Source organism: Morus notabilis, unplaced genomic scaffold (genome assembly GCF_000414095.1).
Source record: "Morus notabilis unplaced genomic scaffold, ASM41409v2 Scaffold991, whole genome shotgun sequence".
NCBI classification, from domain to species: domain Eukaryota; kingdom Viridiplantae; phylum Streptophyta; class Magnoliopsida; order Rosales; family Moraceae; genus Morus; species Morus notabilis.
This window is the reverse complement of record NW_010366779.1, coordinates 87,586-102,003: the sequence shown is the minus strand read 5'-3', so window position 1 is coordinate 102,003 and position 14,418 is coordinate 87,586. Positions and strand designations below refer to the sequence as shown.

Here is a 14,418-nt window from a genome sequence, read left to right as displayed (position 1 = left end):
ATACCGCAAAATTATTTCTTTCTCTCTCTTTATGTTTTTTTTTTTTTTTTTTGATAAATAACCATTTCGTTCTGTTGAGGTTGACTCAAACCCAACACAATGACATTTTCTCGGTTAATTATACCGCAAAATTATTTCGCTCTCTCTTTTTTTTTTTTTTATAAATAACCATTTCATTCTATTGAGGTGCATTAATATCCATATGATAATTATGAAAAATCTTGTTATCTCCTTAAATGGTCTCTTTAACGTACATGCCATAGTTTAGATCGTTACATAACTTCTAATTTTTCATTTGATTTATGTCTGAAATTTTCAACCATGCATAAAACATGTGTACAAATTATATGAATTGATCGGACCAGACGTAGCACTTTCACTTACTTTCTTGTAAAACTGCATATATATTGAAGCAGCAGAATGGAGGAAAACGAGATTTTACTAGCCTAAACTAGACAGAAGACGGATTCAACGGTCCAAGTCTACCTAAAAGAACCCCACAAAGGGAAGATACCCTCGAATTGGAGAGAAACTCACTTCTAATTCAATTATCAAAATATTTGAAGTCTCCCTATTACATAAGCAATGTGACTATTTATAGCTTACATAGAAAACAATAACAAAATAACAAGTAAGATAAATGATATACTAATAAGAAACCTAAGTTAAATTCTTCAACTAAAACCAACGACAAATAAAATATAAAAAATGACTACTAATACTCAAATCTCCCTACATCAGTTCATTATGTCTATCAAAAAAGAACTCGACCTCGAGTTCGGTAGAAGCACTCGAAGATGAACCAATAGTAGCTAGCAATAATGTAGAATGAATGAAGCTCGAAGAAGTCAACACAAAAGAGATTGGTCTTGTGGGAATGGTAGACTCCAACCAAAAAGTCCCTTCAAAGCTCATTCCAAATCCATACTGGCACTAAAGTGACCTTCCAATAGAACACTGAAAAGACCAAACTATTCGCCATTGACGGCGTCTCACTCCTTTGGTCTTGAAACCACTCAATGCACTAGTGAGGTGTCTAACAAGATGAATGTGAAATGGATCAAGATTGCTAATGAACCAATTAAGATCCTTCTTCAATTCAAGTGCACCCACGACTAAGCCATCTTTCTTCAATTCAAACTCATCAACAACTAAGCCATACTCATCAACAACTAAGCCATCTTTCATCAATTCAAACTCATCCACAATTAAACCATCAACTAAGCCATCAGTAATCAACTCTCCCTTTTTCAAAAGTGCTCTCACCAAGTTTCACAAGATCACATTTAACTTTTGTTGCTAAATTCTGATAGAGCATAGCGGCCAATTAAATATTTCATCCCGAATTTCTTTCTTTAATCTGCGAATAAATCTAGCAACTCGCTGAATCTCAAATTCATAAACATCAAGCACCATACTTAGCTTTTGGAACTCTTGACCATATTCCAATACCGATTGGTTCCTTTGCTCACAATTGCAATATTGTTGGAATAAAATTGCATAAAAGGGAGTTAAAAGAAATTGCTCACTTAAAGAGTTGTCTCATCGTTGCCCAATTGTGCACGGAATCTTTCTCTCTTTCTTTCTTTGGTGAACTAATCGACTCCAAAGAGCTTGAGAATGTCCCTTTAATTTACTCACCAACAATTTAACTTGTTTTTCTTCTTCTACATTCATATAATCAAAATAATGATCCGCACATTGCATTCAATCAAAGAAATCATCTATGGGGTCACATTTGCCATCAAAATGTCGAAAGAAGTAATTTCTGATTGATTACATTTGGCTAAAGTAGATTTGAATTCTGATTGTTTTTCTTCTTGGTCATGCTGCTTGCTGGACTTGTGCAAATGATGGATATTTGGACCAAATTGCTTGTTGGGTAGCTGGCTGGGCGTAAGAATCTCAATTGGGCCCAAGTGCTCTTGATTTGGTTCCCCTCCTATAGTCTTAATTAAGCCCAATTTCTCTTAGGAGTCAATCTTCTTCAGCCCATTAGGCTGCACGTGAGCTGCAAACATGGGAGATAGCTCGAACAGAGATGAGCGCCTATGCTAGTGCCGCCGCCATGGTGGGAAGGAGTTCGCCACCTCTCTGGACATCTTCGCCGCTCAAACCACGCCAGCTCTGACCAATTCCAGTCCTCTCTCATCGGCGTTCGCGTTTTGGTGAACGTTCGAGCTCGCTTCCTATTTTGCAACTCCGGCTTCGCTCATCTTCAGATCTCGGATTCGACGCTCCAGCTCCCGCAGCCTTCTCTGGATCTTGTGCTGGAATCGCGGAGTCGTCCGTCAAGGAAAGAGGTCGACGAGGGCTGCCGTCGAGGGAAGTTGGGGACTTCGAAGAAAGTCGCGGATCTCGAAGCTTCTCGTCATTTTAGTTGCAAAACTCCCCGATTCATGCCAGTAATTCTTAATTTTAACATTTAAATTTTAAATTTTTTGTGAGAGCAAAACACTAACGAGCGCAAAGGATCTTGTGTCACCAGCGATCAGGCACTGTTTGTAACAATGATCCATGGCGCCGCCATAACTACGGAGGTTTCCGCAGGCGATTTGCCGACTCAGGTATGGGTTTTGTGATTTTCGATCCGAAGAATCCCGAAGCTCCACTCACGGGTGCTCGAGTCCATTAGGAAAATACTCTCTGTTTGGTTTGAATTGTTGGCCATGACTGAGTTGTAAGAATGCATATGTGTAAGGAGTAAAGGTCGTATCTGATATGTGATTATGAGTTTGAGTGTGTTGATGGTTATGGTGATTGCTGTTGTTTCTAGTTTGGGAGTGATGTCGTGGGTGGTAATGGTCATGAAGAGAGGTAAGATGGTGGGCGGTGATGGTGGTGAAGTAGTGGTCGAGATGTTGGATGATTACGTATGGATAGGTGGTGGAGAACGCAGTCGTTGGTGGGCACTCAACACCACGACTCCGGTGGCTCTTGAGGTGTAAGTTTGAGCCACTGGCCTGTGTCTGGGCTCAGCGGCTGGAGGTAAAATTTTGGCCTGGGCCGAGCCGACTCTAAAAAGAGAGAAGATCGGCTCAATTCAACTTTAAATTCAAAAAGATTATGGTCGGCTCAGTCTATATTTTTATAAGGTACTTTTAAAAAAAATTTAAAAATATGATGTTTGGAACTTTAGATCAACATAACTTAGTTCTAAGCTCAAAAAGTTAGGGTCGAGGTGGCCTTAGCTAATAATGGTGGGTCTCAGGTCAACCCGTTTAGTCCGACTTAAACTTGAGCTCTAAGTGGTTCTAATCGTTGTCTATGGTTATCGTACCTACTCATAAAAGAACCAAGTTCTCTTATACCAACTAATGCAGCAGAATAGAGAAAAATGAGATTTTACCAGCCTAACTCTAGATAGAAGACGAACTCAACGATCAAAGTCTACCTAAAGAAACCCTACAAGGGGAAGATACCATCAAATTGGAGAGAAACTCAACTCTAATTCAATTATCAAAATATTTAAAGTTTCCCTATTATATAGGCAAGTGGCTATTTATAACTTACATAAAGAATGATAACAAAATAACAAATAATACAAAACTAAGTAAAATCATAAGCTAAAACAAACAACAATAAAATATAAAAACAACTACTAAACTCAAATCTCCCTATATCATATACAGAACTCTAATACAAGTTACATCAATCTGTGCATACCGCGCCTATGAATGTTTTACTTTCAATAAAACTCCGTCAAAAAATAAAAGAGATTCTGTAAAACAAAAATTATCGGGGGGGGGAGGGGGGGATTGTGCCCTGTTGATAATATATCTAAGATGTAATAAAAAATAATAAATTCTTATTCTACGCAAGGATCTTCAAGACTGAAAAAATCATATCAAGTTAAAGATGTCAATGTAATGGCATGAGGTGGAAAACTTGGCAGCTCCAGAAATATGACATCTTTGTTGCCGCCTGCTCAAACTTCTTGCTAGCAGCTTCATTCTGCTCCAAGTTATTCGGGCTAACAATAATGGATTTTCTTCTATAAATTAATTTTTCGTCTAATATCTTTGGTAGAGTAAGTACCATATAGCTTCAAACTTGGTGGGTTTAACCACCAACGAGTTAGAACAACGGTAAGGATTTTTTTTTTTTTTTTCCTTTATGCTTATAAGACGTGTACAGAATTTGATACTTTATCACCCCATTATTGGATCTATCCTCAGTCAATGGAATTTGCAGCCGAGTGTGCTATGACATATCCATCAACTTCTTTTCATTATATTGATGGGTCCGGTATTAGGATAGAATGACACTAATAATCTCTTTTTTTAAAGTGGAAAAAAAAGAATGATTTACTTGCATAATAGTTAATTTATAGTTTGTCTCCAATGGGACAGTGTCTAAACTTTGGTTGCAGACAATCTTAAGTGAATGACTCCATTGTCTTATACGAGACACCATCTAAAATTTGATGCATCGAACAACCAAGAAAAATAAATTTTTGAGGCTGAGAAGAGAGGAGGACAGAGGAAAAAGGGAAAAAAAAAAAAAAAAAAAAAAAAAAAACATATTCTTGAAATGTTGACCAGTGATCAAAGGAGAGACCAAAAAAAAAAGACAATTGAAAATCCTATGAGTGTGGGGAAGCAATTGAAAAAGAAGAAAGGGACCACTATTTTGTACTTATGCTTTTCTCCCCACACTAACTTGATCCCAACTGGATATTCCTTCCATTAATTTTTCTGGAAAAGTCCTCCTCCAATAATTCAAAATTTTGACAATTAAAATTTTAAAATTAATTTATAGCTATATGGTATCATCTCAGTTCTTAATTCCTTTTTTTTTTTTTTTTTGCAATTAAAACAAGTTCCTGAGTTCATTAGCTGAAAGAGCAAGATGCTGAGAACTTTGCCATGTCTGCTTATGTTTTAGAGGATTGAGGTTGAGAAGGCAATCAAGCAGAAAACATGCAATGCTCTTCTTCTCGAGGTTCCAGCACGTTCTGTTCTCTTACGTTTTGAGTTCGATATGACATTACGGCCTGTTCTTAATAGTTATATGATATTTTGAACCATTTGGTTTGCATTGTAGGTGAACCAAATGAAAAGTGTGACGAAGAGCATTGAAGCTGCGAAAATGTCCAGAAGAGCAGGTTGGAATGTTGTTTTGGCTAGCCATGGCTGGTATGCAATTCGTTAAAATTAAATGCATTTGATTGCTATGAATAAATTCGGCCACTAATATTAAATTTTTGTTTGCAGTGGTGAGACATATGACACCTTCGTTGCCTGATCTTGCTGTGGGTCTGGCAGTGGTAGTCCTTCATTCCCTCACTTGATCTCGCTTCTTCCTCTCTCTCTCTCTCTCTCTCTCGGTAATTTTCCTTGTTAACACAGGGTCAAAACAAGATTGGAGATCCCTCTAATAACATGTGGTGTGATGTCTTCAATCGGGTATGCAAGATTAGTATCGAGCTGTTTGGGGTTGTGTGTGTTTGCCATTTCACAGGGTACTTTTAAGTCCTTGTTTATGTTTTCTGCAGCTTACTGAGATTTCAGTGGACGTTAGAAAATATAGCACCTGTGAATGGAGGAGGTATCATGGCCCTCTTAAGCCTGATTTCAACGTTGTCTTGCGTGTTGGGGGATAATTTATATGTCTTGCATCGCTTGATGATGTTAGTTTCTATGTTGTTCCTCATACTTGATACACTTGATTATATGTCTTACATCGCTTGATGATGTTAGGTTATGTTTCTTAGGGCTGTTCATAAACCCGAACAACCCGCAAACCCAATTCACCCCGCCCCAACCCAAGTCGAAAAAAGCAACCCGCAATATTATTTTTAAATTTGTGGCTCATTATACCTCTGGCTTGAAGTGTTTGGAGCAGATTGCGGGTTGTTATGGCCAACCCGCAATCCCCAACCCAACCCGCACAACATACCCCTAAGCTTTCGGCCTAAGCCGAACTGCCTAAGTTCTACCCTAGGCTCGCTAACATTAGGGTTCACAATCTCATTCTCGGTCTCCCCTCCCGTGAACCCCCTCTTCTTGCCTCTTCCTTTTCATGAACAACATTTTTTCTATATAATTAAAAGTTCTGCTCCTCAAAAATCATCTCAATCATTCTGCTCCAAGTTATTCTGGCTAAAATACTTGACCCACCGTGATGAGCTCCTCAATTTAGCCTTTAAAGGAAGAAAATGTGTGATCAATATCACGTTTTCAATGGAATAACTAAAAGTAAAAATTTTACAAGTACTTTTCAGTCCGGAGCAAAACGCCTAGCAAGCTTGAAATTCTTGAGACTGAAACCATGTTTATTTTACCGATTCGTGTTTTTAATTTTAAGTTTTTATAATTAAAAGTTCTCAAAAAATGTCACATATAACTTTTTTTGCTATAATTAAAAGCTCTTAAAAAATGTCACATCTCAATTCAAATTGAAAACTCAAATCCGCGAAGTGAACGAGACCTAAGTTATTTTCTTTTAACTTGTTGAGACGAATAGAAGAAAAGATTACGAAAAGCTGGCCACATAAATCAAACTTGGTGAAATTCTGCTTTATTGACAACTCTTCACGAATCTCGACAAACGGGATGTTCAATTGCAGGACCGATCAATTAGTTACTTATGTGGACGGATTTTGAAGTTGAAAAGGCTCTCTCTCAAGTTCCTATATCTCTTCTTCACCCTCGCCCTCACTCACTATCTCTTTCATGCAGAGAGATTGTAGGGCTCTAAATGGACGTAAATATTAGTTTTACAATCATATATCACTTCTTTAGTCTTTTAACAACAACATAATCAACCAAAAGAAAGTAATATGAAACTAAAAGGAACAATCACTTACCGCCCTTCTAAATTTGGAGACTTCTGCAACTTTAGCTCTCCGATGACCAGGATAGCCTGAATTAAATAGCAAAAATCAAAAGATGTTATTGTAGAGTCAAACAATCATATATCATGTTTGTCTGTAAACACAACTAATTAAGGACGATATCCGAAGGCATTGAAAGACATATTTCTAAAACAAAAGCAAACAGAAATGACATATTTAAAGCATATAAAAACTCAAACAGAAATATTATGATCACCGAAAAAGATGTGCTCTTTGGCTTCAGTGCAAGATCATCATATGTTTATGAAGCCTGACCGCCAAGACGTAAAATTTGTTCACCTGTAAAGATTACTAGGCCATCAGCTGATACTCTTGCAAGAACCGGGAGGGTCTTGTTGAGATATCTTGGAGATAGATAATCCAATGTATCTGAAACAATTACAAGAGAAAAAGATTTTTCCCCGAAACTTGACATCAGCAACACGCTGCACAATGCCTTTCTGTACAAGAGCTCTGCAATGCAGTGTCTATCTGCGTCCTCTATGTCGTATGGTTCCACACCCCAAGCTTCAGTTTCTTCCTCTTTTAGCAACTTAGAAACTACTGAACAAGTCTCGGGCCAACATGCAATACTTTGTGCATGCTATCACCATATGCTTTCTTTAAAATATGAAATGCTCGTTGAACCTCCATGGTGCATGAATAATCACCTCCTGATGATGCCCAAAAAAAAAAAAAAAGTTAAGATCTAAGACATGGGACATGATAACAAATCATAAACCAATAGAACTAACTTAAATTCTTATAAGAGAAATGCTAAATACAGGCTATTACAGGCTCTATTACAGACTCTATTTCATATGCTAGTCTCTTTGTTTGTCACTTGTCACTTTAGCTCTTTTAAAAAAACACACTTAACAATAAGTCACCTTTTCTAATCATATTTACAAGACTGTCATCCATCTTTTTCAAGTCTGTTAACGCTTTTTTTTATACCTGTTTTTTTATTCATTTTTTAACCCATTTAATACGTAAATAAGTTAAATAACATCCTTCAGTAAATGATTTTACCTTTTTCGTCTGTGCTTATATAAATGGGTTTCGTTACATTGTGCTTTTTTGTATCCATTCATTTTGACTTTTTTTTTTTTTTTTTTGAAACCGTTCGTTTGTGCTTTTTCTTGTATTTGGGCTTTTACTTTTCCTTCATTATGTTGGTTTCATTTGTGCTTTTTTACCGATAATTCTTTGCCCCCAAAGCTCTGTCGCTCAACAAATGAATGGAGTAAACTTAAAAGCAGGGGCCATTAAGGATCTTCAATCAAGTAGGACTTCATGGCAATTTGCATTTATCTAAGAACCATTTTTAAACTTGTTCAAGTTTTGTTTGTTACAGCAGCAATGGTGAAATGAAAAAGATACATAAGATTGGCCGTGGAGTTTTTTTTAATTGATTGATAAATCATTTTTTTGAGTTGGGTGAAACTTTAAAGAGATATACTTAAAAAGGAGGAAGAAAAAAGCACATTTGCTCAATAAAAGCTCTTTATTCGCAACCTAGTTTTAATCTGATAATAGTAAGTTCTAGGACAACCAAACCAGTTTATGGTTTGATTCAGGTCTCATTCATTTCACCGATTCGAGTTTAGAATTCGAGTTTTGTTACAGTAAAAAGCTCTCAGAAACAGTCACATCTAATTTTTTTGCTACAGTCAAAAATTTTCATATAAAATCACGTCTAAACTCAAATTAAAAACTCGAATCAGCGAACTAAATGGGCCCTCAAATATGTTAAATTCAAACATTAGTTTCTAACAACTTTCCCATTTTCATGCAAGTACAAAAGCATAATGCAACTATCTTAGGCAGCTTCATTTGTGAGTTGCATGATAACTTAATTATCCTAGTAAGTAGCAAGTAAATCCTCCCAAAGGAAACCTTCGGGCCTCGACCAGGGAAGAAAGTATCACTCACAACTGAATCATTAACCGCATTGTTGAGCATTGAACAAAAAATAAAATTAGCAAATCCAAAATACCACACTAATTTTCAAAACCGCTAAACCAACTAAATGTTGCACGCTAATCAGACATCACACCTGATCACATGATGTAAGTTCCCAAAAAAAATAAAAAAATAAAAAGGTGAACCAAATAAAAGAAGCTAAGTTAATAATATTTACCTCAGCCCCTGTAATGTTCCCATGTCCACCTGTTATATTAACACTAAATCCTCGTCATGACAAAGAAGGGGAAAAGAAAAGAAAAGAAAACGACATGTACCCTCGGTTACTGAAGGAATATGCGAGAAAAAGCACCGCTCCCTAGAACACACACAAAAAAAAAAAAAACGGAATGCAACAGAAAAACAGACGAACGTAACTACCAGAAACTGGGCAATTAAGCATGCTTGAATCTGATTAATAACGAAAATCGAAGATTTTGTAAAATACCACGAAGACAAGGAGGCCGACGGAGACGATTGGAGAAGACTTTTGCTTGGAATGGTACGAGCCTGGGATCAGAGAACCTCCGCTGTCTCCCAGTCGCCGAGACGGATTAACTGGCCTCCTCGACATGGCTTCTCTTATCTACGTAATTTCATATATATATATATATATATATATATGTATGTATGTATGTATGTATGTATAGAAGCTGCTTCAAACTACAATCGAATCTCGTCGTTCAGCGAAAAAAGATTCAAGATTTGAAACGAATGTGATTTAAGGCGGATTCGTATTGGAAAAAAGAGAAAGAAAGAGACATTGAGGAATAAATCAAAAGCATACATTGGAGTAAAGATATGAGAATCACGTACCGGAAAACGGTGGCTAAAGAACCCACATTTGTGCTAGATCCGACTTTGTCTGTGCAGACTGCACAGAGAGAGAGAGAGAGAGAGAGAGAGAGAGAGAGAGAGAGAGAGAGAGAGAGAGAGAGAGTGGGATTTTCGATTTTGTTAAGAAAGTCTGTTTTGGGAATTGAACCCAAATGAGCATGGATGGTGGTGACGTAAGTGACATCAACGGGTGTTGTTTTTTTTTTTTTTTTTCTTCTTCTCCTTTTTCTAATTTGAGAATTTATATTTAGCGGTCCACTAGTGGCATGTCGTTTACGGCTCCCATGCCCTTGGGAACGTATTTCGTTTGTATTCCACTCAGTAATTAACAGGTCGTTTTCCCGTGAGGACAGAGCGACATGGCGTTCAAGAATAAAACAACATGTCGGTTGTACATGAATACACGACACATACCTAAAATCCATTAAAAAAAAAAAGAAAAAGAACAGTCAGAGTTGTCTTCTATAAAGCAAATGACTCTATATGATACATTCTTCTTGTTACAACAACAAATATCCACACAGTATTAAGAGATCGGTAGTAAACGACATTGATAAATGATATATCCTTTACTATATACACTATAATAAAAGACCTCTCCAGGCTTTCCTGTCTATAATTAGCACCAAACGACATTTAGTCTTTGCAAAATAGCATAGCGTTTAGTTAAAAACGCATTTCCCTAAAAATAAATAAATAAATAAAATAAAACGACATGGATAGTGAACAACATGTCATTTTATCACTCACAGGACCAAATCGTGATTCCATTGCGTCCAAAACAAGAAATAAAGGACATCTAATTTTGCCGAATAAATTCAACTTAGATATGTTGTTCCCTTAAAGCAAAAAAATAAAAATAAAAATAAAAAAATCCATCACCTATCGTTTTAGGAGTAAACGACATGAATACCAAATATATGTCGTTTCCTTCTTTTAGATTCAAGTGACTTTTTGTTTTGGGAAGATATTTGTAAAATATATAGTATGTCGTTTTGCTTTCATGGATTAGAAACGATGCGTCGTTTCTTTCATTAATATAAAACGACATTACATGCTAAACGGCATTAGTTTCCAAAAGGATGAGTTGTTTGTCATCATAGAACGACACTCATTATCATAATAAAAGATATGGTATACCAAGGATATGTCGTTTCCTTTACTAAATTTTACGAAATGTCGTTTTCTGAGTAGATAATATATTTCAATATTTGATGTCTTTTTGTCGTAATTTGTAAACGACATTTCATCACAAGAACCACACGACATAACGTTTGGTTCGAAAAACCAACGTATATACGAAACAATGTCGTTTGTCATCCATATAACGGCATCAATATCCACTCGTCTGCCATGTATCAACACATTGCTTAACGGCGTAAGATAAGTTATGAACGATTGATTACACCGGAGACGCTTCCGTCCCAATTGCTGCCTCACACTTCTCTTCCAAAATCGATCAGAATAGAAACCGAAAAAAAAAAAAATTTTGGAAAAGCGAAACGAAGAAGAAACCCTAATCATGCTCTTAGGGTTTCAATTTCCAATTAGCAGCATCTTCGAACTGTAATCTCTGAATTCGAGCTTTTTGAAGTTCCGATCTCGGGGAAGATGAGCGAAAACAGCGATAATCGGAATAAGGATAATCCGTGGCCGTCGCCAAACAGGCCGTACCAAGAGAAGGAGCCGGCGGAGTTGAAGCTTTGGGGAATTTTCCTCTTCGGTTTAATTGGCGCCACCGCCACCACTTTCGCTGTAAGTTTATAGCCTATATTTCTGCAATTCAACTTTGTTTGGACCTTATTTGAGCTGAAAAAAAAAAAAAAAAAATTTAAAAAAAAAAAAAAAAAGCATTTTTTTTTTTTTTTGAATTGAAGATTGAAGAAAAAAAAGGTAAGTTTTATCTTATTTGATGGTTGTTTGGTGTTTGGCAGGTCGGTCAGTTGCGGAGGACTGTTGGTTGGTTCTACTCTCAGGTAAGACAAATACGCACTTTCTCATTTATTAGCGTTTTATGTGGTTTAAACGAATTGCATATGCTAATTTGCTATGGAAGCTGATCATTACAATTTGCTGTTGGGATTACAAAAAGTTAAGCAGGACACAATCTTTTAAAGGAGGATCTGGGAAATCGTTTCAATCGTCTTTTCGAGAGGAAGCATGGAGAAGATACAACCGTCGGATGCAAGAGGAGTACGAAGAAGAAATGGAGAGAGTAGTAAGTTTCAGAATTCTTCAATCTCTCTCTCTCTCTCTCTCTCTCTCTCTCTCTCTCTCTCTCTCTCTGTTTTTTTAAACTCTATTTTATGCATAAGTTTTTACTATTTCATCAATTAAAGTAGTGAATAAGAATCTGGATTGGGAGGCTTTTTATGTAGTTGATCCATTAGAGTTGTTCTTTTTAGAAATTGATAAAGTTGATTGTTTGAAGTTTGAGATGATAAAAAGTTCATCTGAAACTGCATTGGTATTATGCGTGAAATCTGATTTGATTTTTAGCGCCTTATAGTTTCAACTAATTCTTTACTGCATAGGTTTAGGAATTAGGAAACATGCCTGGATTAACTCAAGAATGTGATTGATTATCTTGAACTTTGTAGGAACGAATACGGCGTATGCAAAGCGTGTTCAATAGAGAGAGGAACAAATACAAAAGGGGCTACGAGAGCTGGAAGGAAAATGGCAATGGTGCGGATCATCAACATTTCCAGCGAGATGATTGGTATTGGAAGACGGATACTTCCTTCAGAGACAGAAGGACTAACTACAGCAGAGTTCCCAAAGAAAATACCAGCTATTCATTATCACATCACTACTCAGTGTTGGGCCTTGACAGGTAGGACTGTTGCATATGGACATGTTTGCATTTGGCATTAATGTCAACTGCCTTGTTTTGCTCATGTACTACTTATATTTAAAGTTTCTTAATAGCCCCTTTGTATATAGGTTTCAACAGAAATTTAATGTTGATGAGAGAAGAACATTGTAGCAAAAAGGTTTGAATTGTGTTGGAACCTATGAACCAAACGGCATATATCTGGACACAATCAAGTCTTTATATGAGCATGTATAAAGTTTTAGATATTTATAAAAGTAAAGACAAATAATGTGTTACTGTTAAGATACGACGTATCTATAAAACAAAGTACTTCTATTTGTAAACTCAAGTGATAAATCAACTGTTTCTTTGCTGTATTAAGTAGCTGTTTCATTTTGTTTGCTGAGTACGTAAATAACAAGTTACTTTCACCTTGTGTGCTAAATCAACTGTACGCATTTTATTGTATGCGTAGCAATTCAAACTTTCGAAAATTGGTCAAAAACATGATTGTATCTCATACGACATATCTTGCTGTACACGCACTTCTGTTATCATATAACCACATCATATTGACGAAAGTAATGTTTTCCCTTTTATATTCTCTGCAACAGGTTCAGAACAAAACCTTACACAGATGCCGAGATTAAGGTTCTCCTCTTAGTCAATGTTATCTCTCTGCCCCTTTAATATACTTTGACTCATGATAACTTAATAACTTTTTGATATCCCTTCATTAAAGGGATCGCCATAACTTTGGAAAAGAAAGCAGAGAGACCTGTCACCCAAATTATTTCATAACATCGAAAAAGTTACTTTTCTCTTCACGTATATATTGTAGGATATTGTAATTTCAATCCAGACACTTGACATGTCTAAGCTTATTACCTTTGGCTTGAGGACCTGAAACCAGATCATCGCAAATACAGGGGGTGGTTTAAGGTTTAATGTGAAGGTTTAGGAGAGCATATGATAATTAATCCTAGCTTTTAGTTCAACTACATTTTAGTAGAGACCTCCAATCTACCAAGATTAAGATATCTTTCTTTTTCGTTTTCTAGTTTTCATTTTTGTTTTTGTTTTTTATTTTCTTTTTTCATATTTGCATTACTTAAGCTATTTTATTTTTGGAGTTCTAGACAGCATTTAGGGCCAGGGCAATGGAGTTTCACCCAGATCAGAACCAAGACAATAAAGGTGGGACTTTGCACGCTGTTAGTGAACTACATGTAAGCTGCTGCAATTGCTCTGTTCCGGTTTTTCCTGATTTCTTTGTTTCCTCTTAATTGTTGCAGTGGCTGCTGAGGCCAAATTTAAAGAGGTAATGGTCTCCTATGAAGCCATAAAGAAAGAGAGACCGGGCAGCACAACTCGGGATTCTTCTTAAACGTTGAAGCAGGCAGATATTGATGCGCTGCGTTGAGCAATTCCAAGTTTCTTCAGAGTTTAGTAGATCGGAAAGAATTACAGTGTATTTATTTTGGAGGAAGAGTTTGAGAGGTAGCGCTTATGCTAGGTTGATATCGGAGGTTAATTGATGACCTTTGTGTATACACATAAAATAAAGGCAGGTAATGTCTCAAGAGTACATGCCACCATACCTTCAAAGTCCTTTGTACTAAATTTATATCTTTTTTATTCCTAATAATTAATGTAAATTTCATACTTTTTTGTTTCTGCTGTATCCTTTTCCTCATTACCGTTAAAGAAAACAAGTTATGGTAAATTTTCACAGGTGAATGACATGCTTCAAGTAAAACCGATAGATTGCTTGTGTTTCCTAATTCTTGCTTGGACGACAGCAAAGTTTTGTGAAGGAAATACGAACTGTTGTTTTCGCTCGCCATTCAACGATTCTTGGGGTAAATGGCGCTCTTTTGTACGTAAACGACGTTGAAGCTCTTTTTAGGATTCAAAACGACAAAGAACTTGTAAGTGTAAGAAAAACAGAAAAGATAAG

The 14,418-nt window shown here is 36.4% G+C and overlaps 1 protein-coding gene and 1 pseudogene across 2 annotated transcripts; one reads left to right on the top strand and one right to left on the bottom strand.

Moving 5' to 3' along the window:
* Positions 1–3,861: 3,861 nt before the first annotated feature.
* Positions 3,862–7,504, bottom strand: LOC21390500 (annotated as a pseudogene).
* A 3,532-nt stretch (positions 7,505–11,036) lies between these two features.
* LOC21390499 lies at positions 11,037–14,418 on the top strand. 2 transcript variants are annotated; one of them, XR_002903345.1, is made up of 8 exons: positions 11,037–11,395; positions 11,575–11,616; positions 11,733–11,858; positions 12,241–12,476; positions 13,073–13,109; positions 13,598–13,655; positions 13,754–14,029; positions 14,194–14,418. XR_002903345.1 is itself a non-coding variant. In XM_010111122.2 (7 exons), the coding sequence occupies exons 1-7, from the start codon at positions 11,252–11,254 to the stop codon at positions 13,843–13,845; spliced, it is 735 nt and encodes a 244-aa protein (XP_010109424.1). In that variant the 5' UTR covers positions 11,037–11,251; the 3' UTR covers positions 13,846–14,165. The 2 variants fall into 2 exon arrangements, 1 of the variants encoding a protein (XP_010109424.1); XM_010111122.2 differs by lacking the exon at positions 14,194–14,418 and having other exon boundaries at positions 13,754–14,165.